At 37.0% G+C, this 24,511-nt stretch overlaps 1 protein-coding gene across 14 annotated transcripts in view; it reads right to left on the bottom strand.

The window, feature by feature from the left end:
* Nucleotides 1-24,511, bottom strand: part of RBFOX1 (RNA binding fox-1 homolog 1) — a 1,274,017-nt gene that overhangs the window by 968,851 nt on the left and 280,655 nt on the right. For 13 of the 14 annotated variants that reach the window (XM_057406604.1, XM_057406605.1, XM_057406606.1 and 10 more), the window contains exon 2: nucleotides 19,969-20,001. The exons of the other annotated variant lie outside the window; for it this stretch is intronic. In XM_057406604.1, the coding sequence (XP_057262587.1) occupies nucleotides 19,969-20,001 (33 nt within the window). The remainder of the gene's footprint in view (nucleotides 1-19,968; nucleotides 20,002-24,511) is intronic. 14 annotated transcript variants of the gene reach the window in all.

Below are 24,511 nucleotides of genomic sequence, written 5' to 3'. Positions count from 1 at the left end.
TATACACTGCAGCCCTAAAGCTCAGCAGAGTGAATTTATTTACATACCCCCCCAAGAGTTACACTTATAAATAAGATGTAGGTATCATGTATAAAGAATGTAGCATGCTAGGTTCTCTAGTTTGCACTTGTTATGTTGGTATACCATAATATACACGGTATAATTTAATTCTAGAACTTTCTCAAAAGACTGCAAATTTGTTTATTCATCTGCTGAAAGAAACACTGGGGTTATTATTTTGTTCATTTCTTCCTCTATTTATTTATATATGTCTACCCTCCTCAGTCACCCAGAAGTTTTATTACCTGGTGAATGAAATAAGTATTAAAACCTGTTAGCTTTAATTTACATTGTGTGCATGTCTGTGTGAATGCAATAGCAATTGCTATTTCTCCCCATAGCTGCCTGATGCTAGTATTTTCAGTCTATACATGGTCTCATTTTACATGCTGTCACCCATACCACCATGCACTAGTTCAGTGCTCTGATGTGGTGACTAACACTTTAAACCCTGGAGAAAAACAGATAAGCAATGAACAAAACAGTCCCAGCATGGATTTGCAAGTGAACATTTCTTTACAAAAAGAAAAACAATAACTTTACAAATGTTTTCATAATAATAACCCAAATCCTTATGAGTCACAGTGCAAGAAACTTACCACAGATTCCTGTGAAATATTTATGACTCTTATCACTTTTCAACCAAATAAATGGAACCGTGTTGTGAACCACCGACTCACCCAACTGTTACCAGGGAAATTTGCAAAGATGGGAGAAAACAACTGACAACTGTTTGGCTTATCTAACTTTTTGGAGCTGCTGATTCCCTCCCAGAATTATTCATGCAGCATTTCCATTTGGAGGTTGGATAATTTCTGCTCTCTTTTCCAATCTTTTATGAGCTGCAACCTTAGTCTAATTAAAGCAGAGAACCCAGCTGTCTTCTCCTCTACTTCAGAGAGCTAAGGAAATGGTTCCAGGAAACTCACTCTTCAGGGACTCCACAGGGATAGCCACCAGGATGTAAGAATTGGGAATTTAATTCTAGAGCTCCAGATTTCTCAAAGCTAAAAATGTAGGTAGCTTTGCAAGTTATGTTAGGGCCTGGTCCAAGTCCTGAATTTTGGTCTGATGAGCCTCATAGCACATCGCAGACAGGTAAGGGTGTCATTTAAAGCAAAACAATTAACAACATTGCATTCCCCACCTCAGACCAGAGCCTGGCTGGACTTTCACTCAAGGCAGACCCAGAGATCAGCTGGGGAACAACACCCAGCCCCAGAAAGCAGGAGGTGCCCGCCTGTTGGGAACAAGGTGGCATAGCAGGAGCTCTTAACAGCTCTGCCACTCAGCTACTACCTGAGAATACGACTCACTGGTATGGAAGAAAACTCCAGTGACTTTTGCTCTTTTTGTTTCCCCTTTACTGGGGAAATGGGTTCCGACGGTAATAGGACAAATGGGTTGACAAACAGGTTGCAACATTAATAGCATGATTAAGAATTCTTACACCTTCTAGGCAAGAACAGGAGATAGCTGCAAACCCATTCTCAGCCTAGAGACTACACCTGCCACCATCAGTAACCCATGTTTGCCTACTCTGACAACACATAGCATTAAGAACATTAATATAATCATCAGGTTTTGTGGAATCAACCAAAAGGCATTTCAGAATTTTCTGAAATACAGACAAATTCTATTCTAGAACTTTGGCAGACTGACTTCATCAATTTTTTTTTTTACTTCCAGGAAAGTTAGAATAAGCTGTCTCTGGAAAATACTATGATCCTGTTTCCTGTATCTCTCTCCATAATTGCCCATTAAATGTATGCATTTGTACAACTGAGATTGTAAAAGACAAACAAAGGAAGTGTGGACTGTTACCAGCATCTGCCAGCAAGCCCTGCACAATCTCTGCAACCCTTTGCCCTCTAAATGAAAGATCTCAGGAAAGGCAGAATAAGGGCTGGGTGTGAAATGGCCCATCACAGTGCTTCAAACCGCTCAATTAGGCCATGGCTGTAGAGTTACTTTGCCATCACTGCAGGATGAGAGAAACTGAGGCAGTGAGCCCCAGCTGTTGATGGAAAATGCAGTGAAGCTCTACCTTGTCTAAAACTGGGATTTTGCTGCCTTCCTTAGTTTACAACCCTGGGCAACTACCTGCTTCCCTTGTGCCTAAAGCTGGCCCCCATGAGAAATTTCCCCAAAAGTGCTGTAGCTCATTAAAAAAATGCAGCAAACAGCTGGTTGTGCATCTAAGAGAGTTGGCCTTACTGCATGATTAAAAACAGTAAAATGAGCTACTGGAAACTGTATATTCACTAATGAATTTCCTTCTAAAAGTCATAGGTTAAATACAGATGTTAACGACAGGATCCCAAGCTGTCCTCAATTTCATCAGTGAAATGGTCAGTGATAGCTACTGACTTGAAAGATAAATATTTAGAACAAAAATAGAAATGTCAGACCAGAGAAATGCATATTTTGCAAATCCAATTAAATAAAAGCCCCAGGACAGATTTTATAGCAATGATATCCCACTAGTATTTCTGTACAGTCCTGTATTAAATCAGATCGATACCGGAATGTACTTATAACTGACTTTTGAGAGATCTAAGCAATACACAATAAGATAAGTTCCCTATAACACGCTGAAAAGCAGTTATTTCACCTGAGAATGACAGAACAATGATCCTCACCTAACAGTATTGAAAACTCCCTGTTCTTGACAGAAATAATACATCTGTATTAAAATTAATAGTATCCTTCACTGGCCCAGTGAAGTTGTTTCAACAGCTTCCTAACATAAAGGTAGAAAGTATGTAATTACACAAAATACATGTTTATGGATGTACCGAGGCTCAAAGAATGAGTATTTTGGACTTCAACTGTCGTATGTAGGAAGTAGGTCATTCCCAGATCAAATTGTGTTAGATGATCTACCCCTCATGAAGTATTCTTTTAAACAGATATGGTGTAAAGTAGACCAAAATGAATTTCATTGTTTGAATTTTGTTTGGAAATAAGCCAGCCTAATAGTTAACTGCTTAAAAGCAGACTGTGTTCCATGTGAAGGGAGGATGCTGATGAGCTAGGTAGGTTTGGGATGATGCAATATACACAAGGGAAAGTCTCTCCTCCTTCCCACTAGAAGCTCCATTAAGCAAGGAACCATAAATATAGGCTGTTTTCAATCATATGCATAGCATAATATGTTTCTGAGTCTAAAAGAATTATCCCACATTACACCTCTCAGTTTCTAAAACTTGCAGTGTTGGAATATTTCAGAGCAAGCTAAATATCTGCCCTCAGTGCATCACTTGTCAACACCACACTGTCTGGTCTGGATTAACAGGATATGGATTGAAACTCATTCTCTAATCCTTCTCTTTAAGAGGGAAATATTTAAAAGATCACCTGCTTCATTTCTTCACTCATTAGAAGAACTCATCTGCAGTCCTGGACAAGTGATTACCATTCAAAGCTATGCGTGAAAAGCAAGTTGGGAAAAGTGATAAGTGGTCAATATAGTAAAAAATTTAAATAAAAATCTGAATGGTGTAAAGATGAAACATACCCCAATTACACGGTGAGCCAAAATAGTTTTCACACTGCTTTGATCTATCTGTTATTTTACATTTGTAATTAAAAAGTGCCTAGTAATGTATTTAGCTGAGGAGTTATGAACACTGAGGAAATAAGGCTGTTTATTCTCATTTATAGATTTGAAACAACTTGCTTTGCTTTTTTTAGGCTAGGAGTATACATATTTTACAGTATTTTTATGAAAAGCTTAACATTTCACTAGAAAACCGTTCTGAAAGTAAATGTGCAATTAAAAGTCTACCTCTGCTGTGCATTTACAGAGTAGACTTCACATCACTGAACTAAAAAAAAACACCCAAAACCAAACTGATTTTGATCATAGATACAAAACATTTCCAAAGACTATTTGAAAAGAGGAAGTCCATAGAACAGGTCAATTGTGGTCAGTTCTGGTGTTTAAGTCTTTGAAAAGACTCAGCTTCAAGGTCTTCTTGGTTAACTGTTCCTATAATTTGGAATTGTTAAATGTGGTTTATCTCTTCACAAATTTACCTGCACACCTAAGAAAGAAAGAAGCAGCCATTAAAAAGACTTGTTTCAGTCTGATTGCATCATTCAGATTTTTTTTGTTTACTGTGAGAACTAAGTGAAAAATTGAGCTTGGTGTTTTGACGAGCGGGTAGAACACTGCTCAAGGAAATACATTTCAGTGTCATGGACCAGCTACTCAAAGAACTTTAATCCCAATTTACAGAGTCTAGAAAGTATACTAAAAAGAGCACACAGAAAGTAAGTCAGTTACTTGAGAGGTCACCTTTTTCTTCTACGGCATGGTTAATTCCCACAGACAGCCAACTAGAAAAGCCTTACACTCGTGATTTAGCAATGGAGCTGAAGCACACAAGGATTGCTGGCATTCCATGCTGCTATGTGGGCTCCATTATGGGTAACCAGTGCTTTCTTCACCAGTAGTATAGGAAAAAAATCAGGCAACCTGCTAATGGACTAAAAAGCAGTCACCAGGATTTATTTATTATCCCTCCACTGGTGGAAAACAAAAAATTAAAATAAAATCTCCATTTTTTGAATAGTGGAGAAGTTTTTCCAAAACAAAAAGCTTTTTTTCTGCTTTTTCATCCCACTGTTCACACCAGGTGCCAGAGGATCGCAAACAAGATTAACAGTGAGAAGCAAAATAACTTCAATGAAAAGTGGTATTCTACAGTAAAAGTACTTCTGGTGTTCTTATTTCTTCTTCCAAGTAATATCTCATTCTTATTTGAGCCATGATCTCCAGGGAAAACTATGACTGCAGCAATGATTATTCATCAGGAATATGTCATTAAAATACCTCACTCAGAAAGCTATTTTTATTTTCCAAATGAAGTGTGAAATGGTGAAGAAATACCACAAATGAGAATGAGAAGACCAATTTTTAAAGTAATTATTTCCATATCATTCATTTAAAGCACCATCATTAACCTGAGCGTGTTGATATTTGCTTTTGTGAACTGCATGACTTTTTAACCTGGCAGTTTCTTTGTTCACATGAAGTTGAAACCTCTCTGCCTACAAAAGCAGCAACCAAAGCACCACTTAATTCCAGGCACTCTGACCATATATTTAACTATGTTCTACAGTAAGCTAGCTGACAGCTGTACAAGCAGAGGAATATGTTTTCCCATTAAGAAAAACATCACCAAATTGAATTACTCAGCTAACTAACACCGTCAAATAAAATCTATTTAGAAAAAGAACACTTAGTGAGATTATCTAATTAAAATTATTCAGACTTGCTTTGCAATATGAATATTTTTGAAGGAGGACACCAGGTAGCACAAGATCTAGTCCATGCAAATTTATTAGCTTTGAGCTTTAACCCTACAACTGTCAGCTCTGACTGGAAAAACTGCATTCAAGGTTTTGTAGCAAGAAGTGATTAAGTGCATTTACAAAGTGAGGACATCAGTTCCCAAGCCACCTAACATCAATTAAAGGAGGCCAAATTAAATTGATGTTCTAATTCCACAAAATTAATGGTAACTTTTTTTTAATAGATGTAACAACATTTCCCTGAGGTCCTGTAATAAATTCTTATCACAGCAACTCATGTAGAAAGTAAGTGGTTACCTATCCATAAAAATCCAGTGTTTAAATTCAGTTATGGGAATGATGGCAGTAAGATTCCTATTGGCCTCTGTGTTCTGGGCATTTTAAACCTGATTTATTTTTTCAGAGTTCTTTATTTTTAAACACTAGGAAAGCATAAAGGAAAAAAATTCTTGTTCATTATAGAAATATTTATTTTTTAATATTGTTTCCTTTCAAATAGAGCATTCGTCTAAACTCATGGGATCAGGAACTAATTAAGGTTGCTTGCAATTAATTTTAACCAAAATAAAATCACATGTCTTCACTATACAATATTTTAGAAAAGGAATAAGGGATTTTTATTTTTTTTTTATTATTTTAAATTTTTAAATTATTTTTCATTTTCAAAGAGTTGGTGACATAAACCAAACACCTCAATTTTCCATATAATCAGTCCTACTCAAGAGCATGTGAGTAAGACGAAACTCTGGTATATGGGTGTTAGTTAGGAGGGTAGAATCGGAACATGGAGTCCATATAGATGAAATATTGTGAAACCTTTTATTAAAATTTTGTGATTTCCTGGATGTGGACACTTATAAAGCTGAATCTGATTTGCGCCTTGGTTAGTTATTTATTTATTTTGAATTTAATTCTGAATTTTTAAATGCAGCACAGACCACACTGCAGGAACTGAAACACATCCAAAGACTCCTTACTGAAGGAAATGAAAACAGAAAATGCAGGGAGTAAAATTCAGCTGTCTGTTCCAAAGCCTTGTTTCTCTAGTTGCGGCCACAGAGAGATTGATTAATTGCTTAAGATATTTGTAATGTGGCAATTTTCTTGTGTTATCCATGGTAATTTCCACCTTGAGAAACCTTCAAAAAGTTCAAATACAGATTTACATGAGAACTAACACACCTGCTTTGAAAATGAATCCACCCCTCAAATTCAAATGACTGCTCTATGTCTCCTTTTTCTTTAAAAAAAAAAAAAAAGTCATGACTGAGATAATTGGAAAAAATACAAACTTATCATTTGCAAAGACAAAAGGAAACTTGGACCATTTTATCCATGTCAAATACAGAATGTTTCCCAGAACTGCAGACAACTTCAGCCTGGGGTCAGAGGATTCTCTCTGCAATTCTACAACTTTTTTCCTTGGAAAATATACCAACATTCTATCACTGTTTTTAACAATTGGTGTTTGTTTTGACAGCTTTGTGTTTTCTTATGAAGGATTATATGGTCAGGAAGAAAACAACAAACCAAACCCAAGAAACCCCAAACAAAACCAACACACCGGAAAATTGCCAATTTATATGTACAGTATAGAGATTAAGAGGTCAGAGAGATGTTATATGCAGTTTTGAAACCTAGAAGCTAATATGAAGCCACCTACTATTTATAGTAAAGTATCTCAGTGAGACTGAGATAAGGAATGATAAGGAATTACATGCCAAATCACCTGTGGGAGAAGCAACTCAATTAGTGGCTCATATGGCTGCTAAACTTTTCCATTCTCTCTACCATAGTGCACTTATAATTAGCAGAAGAGACACATTTGACTACTCTCTGACTTCCTTAATTTGGTGTTTAAATTATTCAGTAAAGAGCCATAAACCTAACTTTCTCTCAGTTACAGCCACATTCAAAAGTACTTGTTAGTACTGTTCTGTCTTCTTGATTTTTCTGTAACAACCCTCCTAAAACACTATACTGAACAGTAGAAAATCATAATTCAATACATTGTGCATATAGTAATAAATAAAGTATTTATTAAAAACAGGGATAGGATAAAAATGAGTTTGGCTGTTTGGTTTGGCTTTCTGTTAGCATTAGCCTAGGCCTTAATCTGCTACTGTGATTCTTTTCTGAAAAATAGGCATTAAAACCAACTTACAAAGAGTATTATGTTGGCTTCTTGGGTTAAGTCAACACAAGACAAACTAAACTAATAAATATAGTACAGTTCTTTAAACCATGACTTTATAAATTAAGTACATTCCTCGTGCCAATTTAGAAAGCTGTTTTGTAATGCAGGTTTAGTAGTGATGCATTGCAATTCATTAAATATCACAGATAGTGCCTCCTAGAACATTCTCGTCTCTTGACAATTGGTGGCTTTACCAACATGTAATCATTTATGCTTATCTGCAGATGCCCTTCTGTTATTTGCCAGAATAAATCATCTAGAGCTCAAATACTATGATGGTTTCAATTTCATTTTATCAAAAATCATGCTCTATTTGAAGAGCTGTTCAACTGGGAGCTACTTTGCCTCTCTAGAGAAGTTACAACACAAATGTTCACTGAATCCAGAGCAAGAAAAAAAAAAAATCTCTTGTTACATTTAAAGCCTAAGACTACAAAGTCCGCAGAAAAAGTAACGGAAATGAAAAGATTAAACTCATTAGCTACTCAATGATTTGGAATCCACTCTGAAGTTCTTCAAATCCTATATACTGCAACATTCATTGTGTCCTTTGGGGATAAAAGATATTAAGAAATAAGATACAGCAAGGAAGAGTAATTCCGAACCAACTGCTGTTAGTCTGTTACAGAAACACTGTAAGGGTGATTTTGAAGACTTCAGCTTAGTTTCATAACCGCAAACTCCCAATCAAACAGACAGTATCTCTTGGTTAGGAAAGTACTTCAGTCATTCTGCAAATAAGTCATCATAATGTGAATAAACCACTTTCAAATTGGAAACTCCTTATCAGACCAGAAACTGGACTCCAACAGCAAATATGGAACTGCTGGGGAAAATTATGTGCCTCGACAAGTTAATTACATACCCTGGTCTGCCCTCTGCTATTTGGCTTTTTGTAAGGTGAAAGATGCAGATCTTCCTCTGCATCCCAGCACACACAGCTGCTTCACCTTCAACAGAAAAATTTTAATTATACCACCTGAGAAAACTCAAGATTGAAATGGTAGAAGAAAATTTAGAAATTTTCTGGCTATGCCTTGTTGACTTTTCTTCAATGAGGAGGAGAAAGTGCCATATTTCACCCGTTATTTGCACAGCTTCCCCATTTTCCTCCACAACATGACAGTCTCTCTCCCAAGTCTATTAATCTATTTTCTTCACCTCTGTAAAGCTGGGCAGGAGTTTCTCTCTCACACTCTCCCTGAAGAAGATGCACCACAGGTACTGCACCACAGGTACACCAATACAGACACTACTGTTCATCCCCCCAGTATCTTGCCTTACGAAAAGCAGGCATCAAAAAACAACACCTTTTACCTTTTACTCTCCCTCCCCACCCTCTCTATTATAGCAATATAAGCATTTCCCCAAATATCCACTCCAGTTTTAAATCACCTCAAACCCTGTGTTCTTATAGGAGGATAGGAAACATGGGCAGTGACTAGTCAAAAATGAATGGGAAAGCAAACAATATTAATAATATTTTAATACACCATCTCCTAAGTCTGGCTATTCACTTTTGCGGCAAGTACTGTAAGATGTACAATGTGAATAGTCAGCAGCAACGTTCCAAAGCCTCCTAATGAAGAAGTCTCAAAAGATATTGTTTGGCTTGTAACTGTTTTACATGTGAATAAAGTTGTGTAACACCTATTTTTACAAACCTATTATCTTCCCTAAACATAAACCCATAATACTCTATAACTTCAGCAATCAATGGTTTTGCACTCATGGAAAACTACATCTACTTTTGAAATTTGGGGTGGTGGTGTTTTTTTTTCTCCAAACTACTTGCATTTTGTTCATAAACTTTTGCCAGAATATCTGCTTTGCCCTTTTTGTGCACAACGTTAAGCAGCGGTACAATGCTTAATTAACAAGAAATAGTGTATTTTCTGCATTTTTATATCATACAGTTTTTAATAATGTCTTAGGAGGTCAATTTCAGTGCTACTAGGCAAAAATATGCTACTAATAAAATGTGACTTGCTCTTTCACTGATGGGACAAGCTTATTTCTTTGCATATCATAAAGTACTTCCTTACTTCAAGTATTAGTAGACATTCATCTTTTAGCAGTACAAAAGAAAAAGAATATACCGATAATATCTGTGTTTGCATATTCACATGCACCTAGAAGGCATCAGTATTATGCTAACCTCAGCTCTCAGACAGTAAATGAGAAAACTGATCACATTTAATAGTTTAACAGGTGTCAACCCAAGTTAAATGTGAAACATCGATATGTGCTGTACTTTGGACTGAAAGCTCTTTCTTGGCGCTTTTAAAGTAGAAAACCAGCTGGCTGAAGAAAATCCTGAAAGCAGAGGGCTACACTGCAGGGATTCATTCTATTACATTAATTAAAGCATTAAGTTGTTGAACTAAATAACTGCTGAAAAAATATCTTTTTTAGACCAGGCATTGCAGTTCCCAAGCCAATAGGACGTTTTCCTATCCAACAGTGAGGACTGGGGACTGATAATTAACAATTTAGACTCTTCTTTCTATTCCTAAGCTTCTGACACCTTCTTCCTAAATTAAGATCACATTCACTGCTCTTAGAAACTGCCACAGCTCCATTAAGGCACAGCTCCATTAAAGCTTATGAAGCTCTGCCAAGTTACATGGCAGAGAACTTGCCCTGTGGTTTGTTTAAAGGTTATAAGCTTTGCCTGCAAAGATGACAATTCCAGGTGGAATTCAGATGGTCTTTAATTTATACAGCTGCCCCTGTCAGCCAAAAGGTCTTTACTTCAGACTGTCAATTAAATAGAACACTGAAAATTTTAACCATGTATCTTTATATAGACACCTAGGAAAGGACCTTTTTGTCAAATTACATTGTACCTATGAAATTCCATCTTTTCCCCCTGCTGTTATGAATTATCTTTTTTCAATTTCAAAAGAGAACTTTATTCCAATTATAGAAATGAAATGAAGAACTTTCTTCACTATGCAATAATGGAATTTCCTGTGCAGATTTCCAGTGTATAAGCTGAATAATCAACTGTATCCTTGATAAACTCATTTAAAACAGTAAATCAAGAGAACAGTGCCCAAATTTTACTACATCTGATGACAGAAGAAAACCTTTTTAAGTATCAGAAAAAACTTACTTTGAAATGGGTGATGACTTCTTATTTTAAGTAACCAATGATAAGTACTAATATATTTTCAACTAAAACTTCTTCGGGTTTTTTTTTTTCCCATGATTATACTTTCTTTGCTAACTATGTACTTCAGAATCATGACAATCACTGCCAATGATTTTTTAGAGCATATGGGCAAAAGATGCATATAATTTTAATGGAAAGAGCATGCAAAAGCCTTCTTATTATTAATCATTGCAGAAGGAAGAGGCTTATCTTCAAAGATCTACTTAAAGATGTTTGTGACAGCTCAGGAATTTATCTCCAATTCTTCTTGCCTGTGGTGTGCCACATTGCTATTTTTTCCATAGCAACATGCAAGCCGCAAACTAAGATGTCATATGCATAATACAGAGATAAAAAATGACCCTATTTCCACATCCACGTGATAAATGGAATGAAAGTTCAGTGAACACATATTTGCACATTAATTGAGCTGCATGATTCTGTCCTGTTCAATCAAGTCACTACTGTATGTACCACAGGAATTTTTTCCCCGAGAATCATTAAACCAACTTTATCGCTCAAACACATACACATTTTCACCTATTTATCTTCTTGCCTTGTCAAGATAGAAAAAAAGAGTTACCTCTGCATATTCACGATTGAAAGCACATACACATACATTTATATATTACTACATCACATTAATATGATGAGAATCCAAACTAAGTGTCATTGTTCACTGTAATAATCAAAGAACAAAGGTACTTGATCAACTTTTGCAGCCTATAAATATTTAGGAGACGTTTTGGCTTTGAGAATATTACATTTTCCCTTAGAACTCAAGTTTCCTGTGGCTGATTTAATCACAAAGATCAATATGGCACATCTACAGTTCTGACATGATGATACTCTTGAAATTCACAACAAAAGGACTGAGAAAATTGTGATTAATAAATCACCTTTAAAATCCTCAAAACATGTTAAGATTCTCTTATAGGCAGTGAAAATTTACAACATTTAGCAAGAAGACATAGAAGTAAACTGAGAAACAGAAACAATAAACAAAATGTACTTCCAAGTCAACACTAACCCTTTAGTGAGACTAGCTTATATTCATTTCTATTGCCATCAAATTACTGATGCGCATAGCTGGAATGCATTCTGAAGCCACATATTCATAAAAATGCACACATGATGTTTCACAGTTGACATTACTTTAATAAATCCAATTATCTTCAGAAGTCTCTGCAGGAGTCCTTCCCGAGCAGATTCTGGCTTTGAGTGTGGGATGGTGCAATCTCTAGATCCTTGGAGGAAAATTTCAATTTCATACTTACTGGCATAAGTAATCTAAACAGCCTTGGAAGTTGTGTAGATCTGGTAAGAACACTTCCCCTTTAATAGCACACTTCCAAAAGTACAACGAAATCCCAGTCTGAACAAAAAGCAAGACTTACCTCACACCTGACCAAAGGGACTGAGCAGCATTTCAGTGAAAATAGGAAAAAAGCAGTATTCAGAAGAAAGATAGAGGCTTAAACAATTAAAAGACTGTTTCCAGAGGTACACTTTATTAGGGAAGATTGTTTATCTTAAATGAAGCAAATTTAGGTAACTGACCTAGTCCATGGACCATATTTTATATAAACACTGAAAAAAACCAAATGCTAGTTTGAAACCTGTGTAGGCAATGGAGTCTCAGCTACCAGACCACTCATTAAAATCTACATGGAGGAGTAAGCATATAGATTTTAGTCAACAAGTATTATGATCTTGGTTTGCAATCACTCTCCTAGAAGCACCATGAAGCACTTGGGTACCCCTTCAGACTGCACTGGGATAACTGAAAAAAGAAAAATCTCATTTTTAAGAGTTTACAAGACCAAAGATTTTGTCACTGGAAGGAAGCAAAACCAATTTATGTAACCAAGTCTTTGCCAAACAGAATGACAGCTTCTCCTGGGTTCAGCAGTAGCTGTCATTTTCCTCCTTCTTGGTAGCTGGTGCAGTGCAGTGTTTTGACTTTCGGCCTGGGAACAGAGCTGATAACAAGGATGTTTTGGTTTGGCCAAGGACTTTGTGAGGCTCATGCTCTGCCAGGGAGGAGGGGAAGCCAGGAGGAAGCAGAGACAGGACACCTGACCCAAACTAGCCAAAGAGGTATTATTCCATTCCACAGCACATCATGCCGAGGATGTAACTGGGAGTTAGCAGGAAGGGCTGGGGATTGCGGGGTTGGAGGAGGTATCGGTCGGTGCTTGGTCGGGCTAGGGGGGGCCTTGTTATCTTCTTTATCATTGTTATTACTGGTGGTAGCAGTAGTGATTTGTGTTATACCTTAGTTACTAAACTGTTCTTATCTCAACCCGTGGGAGTTGCATTCTTTTCGATTCTCCTCTCCGTCCCTCTGGGAGTAGGGGGAGGGAAAGAAGTGGGGGAGTGAGTGAACGAGTTACCTGACTGGGTTTAAACCACGACACAGCTGATACCTAGTATTTATTTAAAAAAATAAATTGAGACCTCCAACAGAAGAAGGACGTGGACACGGACCTGTTTGAGCTGACTGAGTATCTGTTGTCAGGGTTTGGCAGCTGCTGTACTTGGAGCTGGAGTAGCTGTGCTGTCTGTTGCAGTCAGAGTTTGAGTAGCTGCTGTACTTGTTGCTGGAGTTGGTGTAGTTGCTGTACTTGGAGTTGGAGTAAAATCAGTTTTGAAGGCTGAAGCACCTCTACTGTGAAGACAGGCTGAGAGATCTGAGCTTGGGCAGCCAGGAGGAGGCGCAAGGGAGACCATAGAGCAGCTTCCGGTGCCTAAAGGGGCTACAAGAAAGCTGAAGAGGGGCTTTTTGCAACGGCACATAGGGATAGAACAAGGGAGAATGGCTTTAAACTGAAAGGGTAGATTTAGATTAGATATTAGGAATAAATTTTTTCCTGTGAGGGTGGTGAGGCACTGGCACAGGCTGCCCAGACAAGCTGCGGCTTTCCCATCCCTAGCAGTGTTCAAGGCCAGGTTGAATAGGGCTTGGTGCAATCTGGTCTAGCGGAAGGTGTCCCTGCCCATGGCAGAGAGTTGGAACTGGATGATCTTTGAGGCTCCCTCCAACCCAAACCACTTTATGAGTCTATGAAATACAAAACAAAAGCTACATTTCCATTTGTATCTTTTATAAATGTTCTTTTTAGTAATATATAATCAATAGTCAACTGGCTATGTCTAAACTGATGCATTGCATGATTCAATATATTTGGTTTCTTTATGAACGTTTATTTTTTCCATTCATTATCTTTTGCTGGACTATTTGCTTTTCAATGGTAGAAGCTTCTGCTTCTATGAATAAAGTAGTCCCCAAACCGTAAATTATATTCTACAATTTTGACATCATTTATTTTCATACCATTGTACATGCCAACCTTTTGACTACTCAAGATCAAAAGAGTTGCTCTCAAGGCTCATATTTCACTATAGCTCTCATATTTTATGCAGCAAATTAGGTTTTACAGTAGCAGCTACAGCAAGACTGTCTCTCATACTGCACAACTTAAAATTACTGTAGAGGATTTCATATTGGAGAAGCATGATGCTATAAATTCATACTCAAGTAAAAAATGGATGAAAACTTTCTGTAATTCTTTCCCACCCATTTTGCACAGTTTTGATGCATATGTATGTAACCAATGAAAAAAAAACCTTGAAATTATAAAAAATAGTCAGGATTCTACTTTTGGTAATAGAAGTTGGAAGGGAATCTAGCAAATACTAATGAAGGGAGTTATTTTAAGTGTTCAGAGGGGGATGCACTCAAATCACGTTCAAAGGTCACCTACCAGGCATGCACTGTTACGAATTTCTTTTCTGCCACATTGCAATGTCCATATTAACTTGTCAAGATAATTGCTACAGCTTGGAGTTCCCATCACTGACAATCAAGAGTTTATTAGGTACCTGAAGACACAGGTAGGTGCTCACTAGGACTTATATGTGACCTGTAGACAACTTTCAGTGGGAGTTCAGATGCTTACTCAGCTTATATGCACATTAAATACTTTTCAGTGGAAATAATTTATGGCTAAACATCAAAATAACAGTTTCTGCACAGTTATAAGTGATCAGTTCTAAAATCTCAACAAGTTAAAATTACTTTGATACATCATTCTCCAATTTACAATTGATTGCAATTACCATGTTTTTACGCTAGTGATAGCAATTTATACACAATTAGTGACAGCTTATGACTCAGTCAAATTTGAAGGGATTTCAATGGACCAAGCAAAAAGGACCATCTTACTGTAACAGTTACACTCTTGAAATTTCTAAAGTCCTTTTACAAACTATAAAGATGGTAAACCCCTTAAAATATTCATCATTGTGACTACACAGAAAGCATCAGGCTATACTTCTATAGAACTTGCTGCTGCTCTTTAAAATGCAAATATCTTCTTACTTTAAATGAAGAACTCAATGAGCACTTAAAAATACTAATAGCCAATTCTTTATCAGTCATCACGACTGATCACTCAATGCCTCACTCCTCTTTTATGGAAGAGGGAATATACAGCTGGATAGGATTAACAATGCATAGGCTTAATCAAATGCCTCAGCTGATGCAAAGTATTGATCCATCAGAACAGGGAAGGCTATAATCCATTCATTCATTCATTCTGAAAAATAATCTGAAAATTGAAAGGGAAACGTCTTGTGTCTTGAGAATGTGTGTACCCTGGAGTGATGGCAGACTAGGTCCTTGTGTGTCAAGTGTGCTTTGGAGAATAAATCAGGACAAAGAGACCAAGAAGACTGAATGGCATGTTTTTACCGTGGACTTTTAATACACCTGTAATTCATCCTAAGAGCATCCAACCAAGCATTCTTGTTTCTCCAAATAATGTGTCCATTGATATCATAGTATTCCCATAGAAACAAATCAGACAGCCAACAGGATTTAACAATTACTGGTATACTAGCTAAAAGAATTAAGTGTACCAGGAACAGAGCATACTGCAAACTATCAAAACAATAATAACAGAACAATATTGGTAGGTATATATTTTCTTAGAAAGTTCTGTTGTTTACACACCCTGTTTTACCAGCTCCTTTTCAAAAATTGAGTTAGTTTACTTCAACATTAAAACTAAGAAAAACAGACAGTATGGCCCTGCTGGCAGTGAAACCTCACGGTTCTGCTACCAACCTGCCACATGATTTTCTTCATTTTGCTGTAACCATTTCATGTATTATCTACCTAAGTGAGCAAGACCTTTGAAATACTGTGTAACACATGCCTGTACACAACCTGAAAGACTAGGATTCCAGCTGGGGCCTCTAGGCATTAGTGTAATGCAAACAGACAATAATATCAGCAAACACAAATGCTCTGAATGTCTTTCAGACCATATCTGCTGTAGACACCTTGCATACTCACCTCTCACATCATTCGTGTAAACATATTTCTACAGCACCACAAGCATACATGATTTTTCATAAACATTTTATGAAAAAAGGAAAAATGAAACAACTGTCTGTCCTTGTTGTCAGAGGATTTTTCTCCCCTCTCCACCCTGCATGGAGAGCTGCAAAAGGGCGACTGAAGTGTAATACATTTATTGGCCTTTGCAGAAACAGGCTACCCACCAGGACTGACCTACTCCTTCCATGTAATGGAAGTGGGGGGCTTAACAATGAAATTTCCTGATAATCAAGGACCTTATAGATTGCAGTATAAATCAGTCAGTTCTGTTATCATTAGAGCCATATTCTGCTTCCTGTTCTGAGGTTTTCCTTAAACTCTGATTTAATAACCTCCTTGTCTCTGAGCTGATTTTGATTTCCAGTTTTATTGAGATGTATTGGCAGCCTTTTCTTTATGAGAGTAAAAAAGGCTGCCTTGACATTCCTCACATAAAAGCAGGCAGAGAGGTTACACACAGTATTTCCATCAGGCATGACCTCTTAATTTCTCAAAAAGCAGTGGCCCTGAACTTCACTGTATCATTTATTTGATGTGAAGGAAAACAGGAATCAAAAGCAGCTTTCTGTTCTCTATTTAGGTAGAGGAACTTTTGCTCTCTACCTAAATAGAGAAACCTTTGCTTCTTCTCAACACAATCCCTCAAGCAGATGGGGTGGCAGGACACAGATGTGACTGTCCACCTATTATGGCCTGCTCCCCCACTCCAGCATTTTGTGGAGAAGCCACAATCCACACAGAAACCAGGAGAGCAACATGATTTAATGTAGCCATCCTCCCCCCCAAACCCAAGGGTAGGATAGGGGGTAAGAGTACCCCAACCCAAGGGTAAGAGCACCGCTCTCCTACTACATGCCAGGTTGAGCATGAAGGAGAGGAAACAAAAATTTTTTAAGTAGAGAAACTTTTGTTTCAGAAAGAAGAAAAGAAATGATGGTTTCCCCAACATGAAGATTATTTACACTAACAGCTAATTAGAAAAAAAAGGACACTCTGGAAAAAGTCACATACTTTAATGAAAGAGGGATCTTTTGAAGGGGACATGTATATGCCAAAAATGTACGGGCATGTATATACCTGCCAAAAAGGGGGCATGTATATTCCTGCATCAAATAAAGGTAGCAGACCTGAAAAAAAGTCACTCCTTAAACTGTGTTGTTACAGGTAATTACATGAAAAATATATTATATTCTGTATGTCACAGGAATTTACACCGTGTATTGCTGTATTTGAGGCTGTTCTCAGGCCCATTTTGTAATGACGTTAACACAATCTGTTATGTGCTTTACTGTGCAAGAGACCAGAGTAATTCATGATAAAAATCTTTGTATTTAACTATCTATGCACAACTTATACTTTTTTAAAGATGCTTCTAACTTTCATATTTACAAGACTATGACACTAAAAGACACAGTGTAGGCAGATTTGGCAATTATTCATGGAAGGCTTTGCTGCCTACAGCTTTGACTCTGTCACTGTTTGTTGCCCCTTCGTGTTAAAAGATTGACGAAAGGTCTTTGGCTTACTTGACAGCCTCCTCTAGATGTATTTGTTTCTCTACAGCTGGTATGTGGAAACCAGCATTTGGAAAAAAAAAAAAAAAAAAACCAAAAAGCAGAAAAACCCAAATTCTTTGTATCTTCCTGAAGCATTCAACAGTAACACAAACACGCCATTTTTCTTTCTACTCCTTACTGACAAAATTCAGTAAGGGAACACCACAGCTATGTCAACTGAAAAGAAAAAGAGGAATAATTAAATTTCAAGACTGGATCATGACGATCAAAGGAGAAAAAAAAAAAGTCAAAACATGAGGCCACCATTATCAAACCCGAGGAAACATTATGTGTGTCATCCACACAAACAACTATTTAAGGTGTGTTAGCCTCAAAATACACCAAAACTGTACTATGCACTATATAGGGCCCAGAAAGAAATCTTTAAGTTTGCTATTATGTCAAAAGAGCTGTTTCCCTCAAGCAGAATGCTGACTCCAATTCAAAAAATCAGCATCCAGTCCTGCATGCTTATTGTTCTTTCTAGTTGTTACACTTGTGAGTATTCAGTAGGACTATAAACAAACCTGATTTAGGAAAGCACCTAATCATCCTTTACCTTCCAAATAGGATTTTCCCTGTATGGGGGAACTTTGGCATTTCCTCTGAGTACTTTCATGAATGGGAGTAACAGCATCTAGTGATAAACTCTTAGAGGTTTGTGCCAGCTAAGCCAGCTGGCCCGCAGGCTGAAGCACAAAGGCCAGAAAATATGTTAACTCTCTGAAGGTTTTCAAATAGTGAAAATACTAACAAAGCAATACAACTGACACAACTGACCACCTCAGAAACCTGTACCACTTCTAGAATTTTACACACAAACCCAAAGAAAGTATATGGGAAAATTTTACAAATAAATGAGAAAACAGACTTTTATAAGGGAGCAAAATTGATAGTAGTACCAGTACAGTGACAAATCTAAGCCCCCCAAAATCCCATTGCAAATCTAGAAAATCAAAGTGACTCTTAATTAGTGGACACTGTTGATATAAGAGAAAGGTATTTAAAATAGTGCAACAGTGAAAAAAAACCAAACCACCAATCCTGCTCCCAAAAGTCTCTGAGACAAGCCAAGTATGCAACTGAATCAGATCAGCAAAACTGAACACTAATATTAGTCTTAATCTAAATAAAAACGAATTATGGCATTCTTTTATAGTATGCAAGTGAACTTGCGTCCTTGTTCTTTAAAATAACTAACACAGATTATCTATTCTCTTTAATAATGCAATTTGAATTACAAAACATTCATATTAAAAATTTATCTGACTATAGTCGTAAGAGTCACCTACACCTTTTGTCATAGTTAAACATTAGCTTTGGAGTACATCACAAATTCCCTACCGTGAGTCCAAGACCTGTTTCATATAGAAATGCTCTGAGCTTCCAATTGACATTACATTTAAATGAGTCAGTAACTGTGCACACTGAATAAAAATACCTGTCAGTTATTAAAAGTGCAGTGACTTACTCAACAGCAATGTTCAAAAGAGACAAATACTGTATAACACGCTGGTGGTCACAAAGAACCGTCATTTTTGGTTTAGCAATCAGTTATTCAAAATATACTCCAATAATCAGAATATTTTCACCTCTAAGAATACAGTTAGACCCATTAAGATCAGGTAGAATACTCACACACTACTAGAAAAGCTAACAAAATAAATGCAAATCCAAAATGATCAATCTAAACTAGCAATGCCAAGCATTGTAGACACCGTAGACAACACACCGTATAGTTAATGTCATTCCAGAATTGATCAAGAATTCAGCTAGTAGCACTGTGTCATAAAACTAAACTTCTCTCTCATGTCCAGTCTGTTCAAACAGCTCATGTCATATGGTACCAAAGAGTGAGGCAAGCCAAGGACTGGGAAGGAATGCAAGCCAAACAGCAGAGCTGACCTTGGAGCAGATACAGTACGCTTTTTGCTCTGAAGCAATGAAGAAAAATTGAAGGGCATAGAGGAAAGGTCAGACAGCTATCTTCTATTGATGGGAAATTACAACACATGCTTACCAAAGCTCTGAACTACACAGTTTCAAAGACCTACATAATGATAAAACTTTCCTAGGAGGAATTTATCAGCTTACACATTGTTGTAACAAGACAAGAATTCCAGAGATTGTTTCATTAAATGCTAGAAACAGCAGGTGTCACAGTGAAGCCCCTTAAATTTTCACCCCAAAATTGCAAGAAAGCAAGCCCCACTATCAAAATTGCAGACAGCTATTTAACAATCCACACATGTAAGACAGGATTTCCTACCTCAGCTTTGCTGGCAGCCAGTGTTGTCAAAACCTGAAAATTACAGGAAAAATGCATTAGTATTGATTCAACAAAACAGGAGTGGGATTAATTTGCTTTTGGGGTAACTGACATCAATTGGCTATTATGGCTTGAGGGAATGGAACTGAAGAGAACTTTCATACTGACTGTTCACCTGTCATGCATATTAGAGGCAAAACCAGGTATAAATTAAGAGTAGAGTAATATTCAGGGAACATACCAAAACAGAACTGGAAAAATGTTTTCCTATTTTTACTTATTTTTAATTTGTTTCTGAACAGAAATGATGAGTAATGCAACTAGAAGCTATTCTAACACATCAAGAAAATTACCATGATATGCTTTGAAAACAAGCCAGCGTAGTTTCACAGTGCTAGAAGCAACAGGGAGTTTGAAGAACACATTCCATGTAAAGCGTGACAAAGAAAGGTTTGCCAGCTTCTGCTCACTGGGGATGTACTGTGTTGGGTGCAGGTATTGGCAGGAAAGGAGCTGCAGGAAGCCCTGCAGGAAAAGGTCAGGCTCTGCTCCAGTTCTGACTTACAGCAATCAAGGCTGGGCTTAGCACAAATATACTTGTCTCCCGATGAGCCATGGAACAGCAAGAACTATTTCTCTATGCCAAACAAGGAATTAATTAATCATTAATTCTCTAGATTTAGGTACGAAACCATAAGTAAGTCAACTACTATCGCAAACTTGCACAAAATTCAGTTCAGGCAATACAGATAAAATTGTTATTTATATTACAGTAACTTTAACTCAACACTTTGAATAGACACAGACATACTTTAATATTAGAGGACAAATAACACACATTAAGTGTTATTAAATTAATAGCTGTTATTAGGTTATGAGGGCTGTTAAACTGTATTTGTGAAACAAAACTCTGTTAGAACTTTATGTGATAATACTCTCATGACTTTACCAGGTTGAAAACCCCCTTATAATCTCACATATTTAAGACTGACACCTAGCTATAATTCTGTCTACATGAGAATAGATCTTCCTTTATATTGGTGCTACCAATCACTTTTAAACAATATCACCAGTTTTCCCCAGCTTTTAGAAGCAGGAGAGGGAGTGACCAACAGTGACTCAGTTGGAGGGCAGGGGAAGCAGAGCACAGAGTTTAATTGAATAGAGCTCAGTCTGTATAACAAAAAGAAAATTTGTGTGCAGAGCTGGTGTTCAATGGAAGACATCTGTGGATTTATCAAAAAATTATTTCAAAGGAATGTGGGAATTGAAATGAACTCCTGTCACATCACAACAAGGAACCTGCAATCACAAACAATTACTTAATTTAACCTGATTCAACAAGTTTCAGCTCCATTTGAAAAGTGTATCTTTTGTCACTAATAGGATTTTTGAAGGCTGCTCAAGAATTTCTCTCACACAAGCAGAACTTCCCCTTATTTAAATTCCATTTATTTACAAACAACCTATCACCTTTTTCTTTCTTTTTTTTTTTTTTTGTTATTCCTCTTCACCAATACGCTTTAGGGTTAGCAGGTATTTTTCTTTCCCAACACAGACCTTATATAAAGTCATCTCATCCATTCTCTGCTAGAATTAGGCTTAACATGTTATTCTGTTAGTGTTCTCTCACAAGAAGGACTTTCTACCAATATACTCAGTAGAGTTACACTCTATTTACTACAACCTAATTACATCTTTTTTTTTTTTTTTTTTTTTGGCAAATGAATAAAAACATTTATTTTAGGGGATATACCCAAAACCTAGTTTAACTTAAAACACCAGCATTTGGAGTGAAGTCTCCTTAAGCTTTCATAAATCCCACTCTAAACCATCTCCCAGAGGTGCCTCTCTCTTTCATCTATGTAAGTAATGTGAAAACAGCTAAGCACTATGACTACTCCAACCAAGGACTCACTAATGCCTTGCAATGTAATTAAGCATTCTTCTATCTTAGTAATCCACATGTATATCCAGAGAGTGTATTTCTCTTTTATAATGCTTTATCTTCCTGCTCCTTTATAGTCATCCAGTGGTCAACTGGACCACTGGGTACATTCCACCCATATCTCTCTTATCAAAGTTATTGTCTGGTAAATCCCTGTTCAGCAGTTGAATTTCAGTTAGTTCCTAGAAGGATGACCTTTTACTTGGTATTACTGACACTAATTCACTTCTTTTATTTCAATCTGCTAGAGTATTCATCTCTTCCTGGATCACGCTCTTCTTTATTTCCAATTAGCTTTACATTTTTATCAAATTTCATCAGCACATTCTTATGCTAAGCATACTAATGAAAAATTATCAAATGAAATGACAAATAACTTGACACAGTCATACTGCTGAGGGCAGCATTGTTTTGAGCCATGCAGTACTGCTGACACCTGCCTGGCAGGTTACCAGGAACTCGCACCAGAGTTATGTTAGTAAAATCCTTCACCAGCTCACGCTACATAGCTGAGCAAAATGCCCTGTATTGCCCAGGCTGGACACGGGGATATGAACATACACTGAGACATGAGCCCAGGCTGGATGCAACTTGAGCAATCTGGTCTAGTGGAAGGTGTCCCTGGGGCACAGGTGGCTGGAACTAGATGATCTTTAAGGTCCCTTCCAACTCAAACCATTCCATTATTCTATGATTTCTGAAAACTCTGTGAAGTGATCCTCACACCAGAGGGACTATGATCTCTAACAGCATACTCATCACTTTATTAATGGAGATATGGAGTGTTTCTATTTAAAATAATGATATTCCTCAAGCTGATGTTTAATTAATAAACAGTAAACCACATTAATATTATAGGTCAAATAACACTCATTAAATTAATGAGCTGAATGCTATTAGTCTGCAAATATCTGACAATTACCTAAAAGTTTTAGCAGAGACTTTTAAGTTTACGTATGTTAATGCTTGTATGACTGATTTCCTACTCCCTCTCAACCCTATCCTCCTCCTCAGTTCCTGAAACTTTCAACTTCTAGTCCAGCAGCTGTATTTTCTGCCAAGTTTGATAAGTCAGTGAATTCACACACGAGAGTCATATAAAGTGTATGACAAAGAACAGTATTTGGGAAGTCATTCTTTGCTGTAGGCTTTTCCAAAACTTGTCTGTATGTGATAGCATCATTACTCAATTAAACCCTCTAAGAAGGTATGGCTAGGGATGAAGCTTCTTAAGAGAGTACCCATTATGATCTGTAGCCAAGTCACCCAAGACACAAAACCAATTTACCTATCCTGGGCAATCCTGGGTAAAGAAGTACCTATAATTATGTCTGTCTTGATAATAAGCTAATTATTACAGAAGGGAAGGATTGGGGACAAGCCAAGGAAAAGAGCAGAGACCAAGAATTGGAGTGTAGACAATGTGCCTGTCACAATTAGTAGATCTTGCTTTACAAGGCTGGCAGCTTCCTTTGTAGATCATGATACCTGCAACAGCTTATAGTTCTTACCAATGTTTGGTATGAAGCATGACATTCTTTTACCGTCTCTTACTGTCTCCTGGACATTTTATGTACTAGTTAAGAATGCAGCAATTTCATCAAGAGAGATCACAGCTTGGGAGACGGTTTCCTATCTTTCTCACAATAATCCGTTCGTGACATAAAAAGCCCATGGGTTTATGTCACTTTCTCAGGGAAGCTGCAATTTATTTTTCTAGTACTAGAAGCTATACATGACTGACAGAAAACATCCTTAAAATGGCTTTTTTGCTACTCACAAAAGCTGCACTCAATTCAGAACCTCCCCTTCTACATAAGGAAATGAATGAATGCTGACAAAAATGTAGATATGGTGATAACCAGATAATGCAGTAAACAGTCTTTTAAACTATGTTTACTGGTTTTAGCCCTTAGAAAGGCCTTATCTTGAAGTGCATGCATATGTAGTTCCTAACGTCCGGAGTTAATTAAAAGGACAGTATGTGCCATTCTAAAACTGTATCCAAATAGTTGCTGTTTGTTATGTATCTCAAGCTAACAAGTTACTGTAAAGAAATAAAGGAAATCTTCTAGAATGAAGAAAGTTCTGAAACATGAAATGGAAAGCTCATTTAATGTCATTTTTGTGTTAAATAAATATGAAATTTCCTGTGTAAAAGCTCAAAGATAAAAGAGCAGGGACAAAAATTGAAAGGGACGCATTATGAGACAGGATCCTCATTTATCACTTGCCTGAAAGTCAGTAACCATTTCACTGACTTGGCTCATCTCATCAACATGTGAAGCCCTTTTCCTGTTACGCATTTTTCTAAAGAAGATATTTTCTTAATCTATCTTTCAGTTTCTCACATCAAAATAAATGTTGTGCATTTAAAAAAGCACAGTTTTCACCTTTTATAACTTTGCAACTTCCTAGGTTTCTATGGCATGAGAAAAGGTTTACTTCAGTCCTAGTCCAAGAAACTAAATGCATGGAATTCCTTCAGCATCACCTCATGTTTAGCTCATCCTGCTTCAAACTCATATAAGGCATGCATATGTGCTATGCTAGAAGAACACTCATTGAAAGAGGTGCAACCAACGGCCCCTCAGT

This window comes from Pezoporus wallicus, unplaced genomic scaffold (genome assembly GCF_028554395.1).
Source record: "Pezoporus wallicus isolate ANWC-B61680 ecotype Strahan unplaced genomic scaffold, APGP_CSIRO_Pwel_v1 contig_6155, whole genome shotgun sequence".
NCBI lineage: Eukaryota > Metazoa > Chordata > Aves > Psittaciformes > Psittacidae > Pezoporus > Pezoporus wallicus.
The sequence above is the reverse complement of the archived record's forward strand: the minus strand, read 5'-3'. Positions and strand labels throughout refer to the sequence as shown.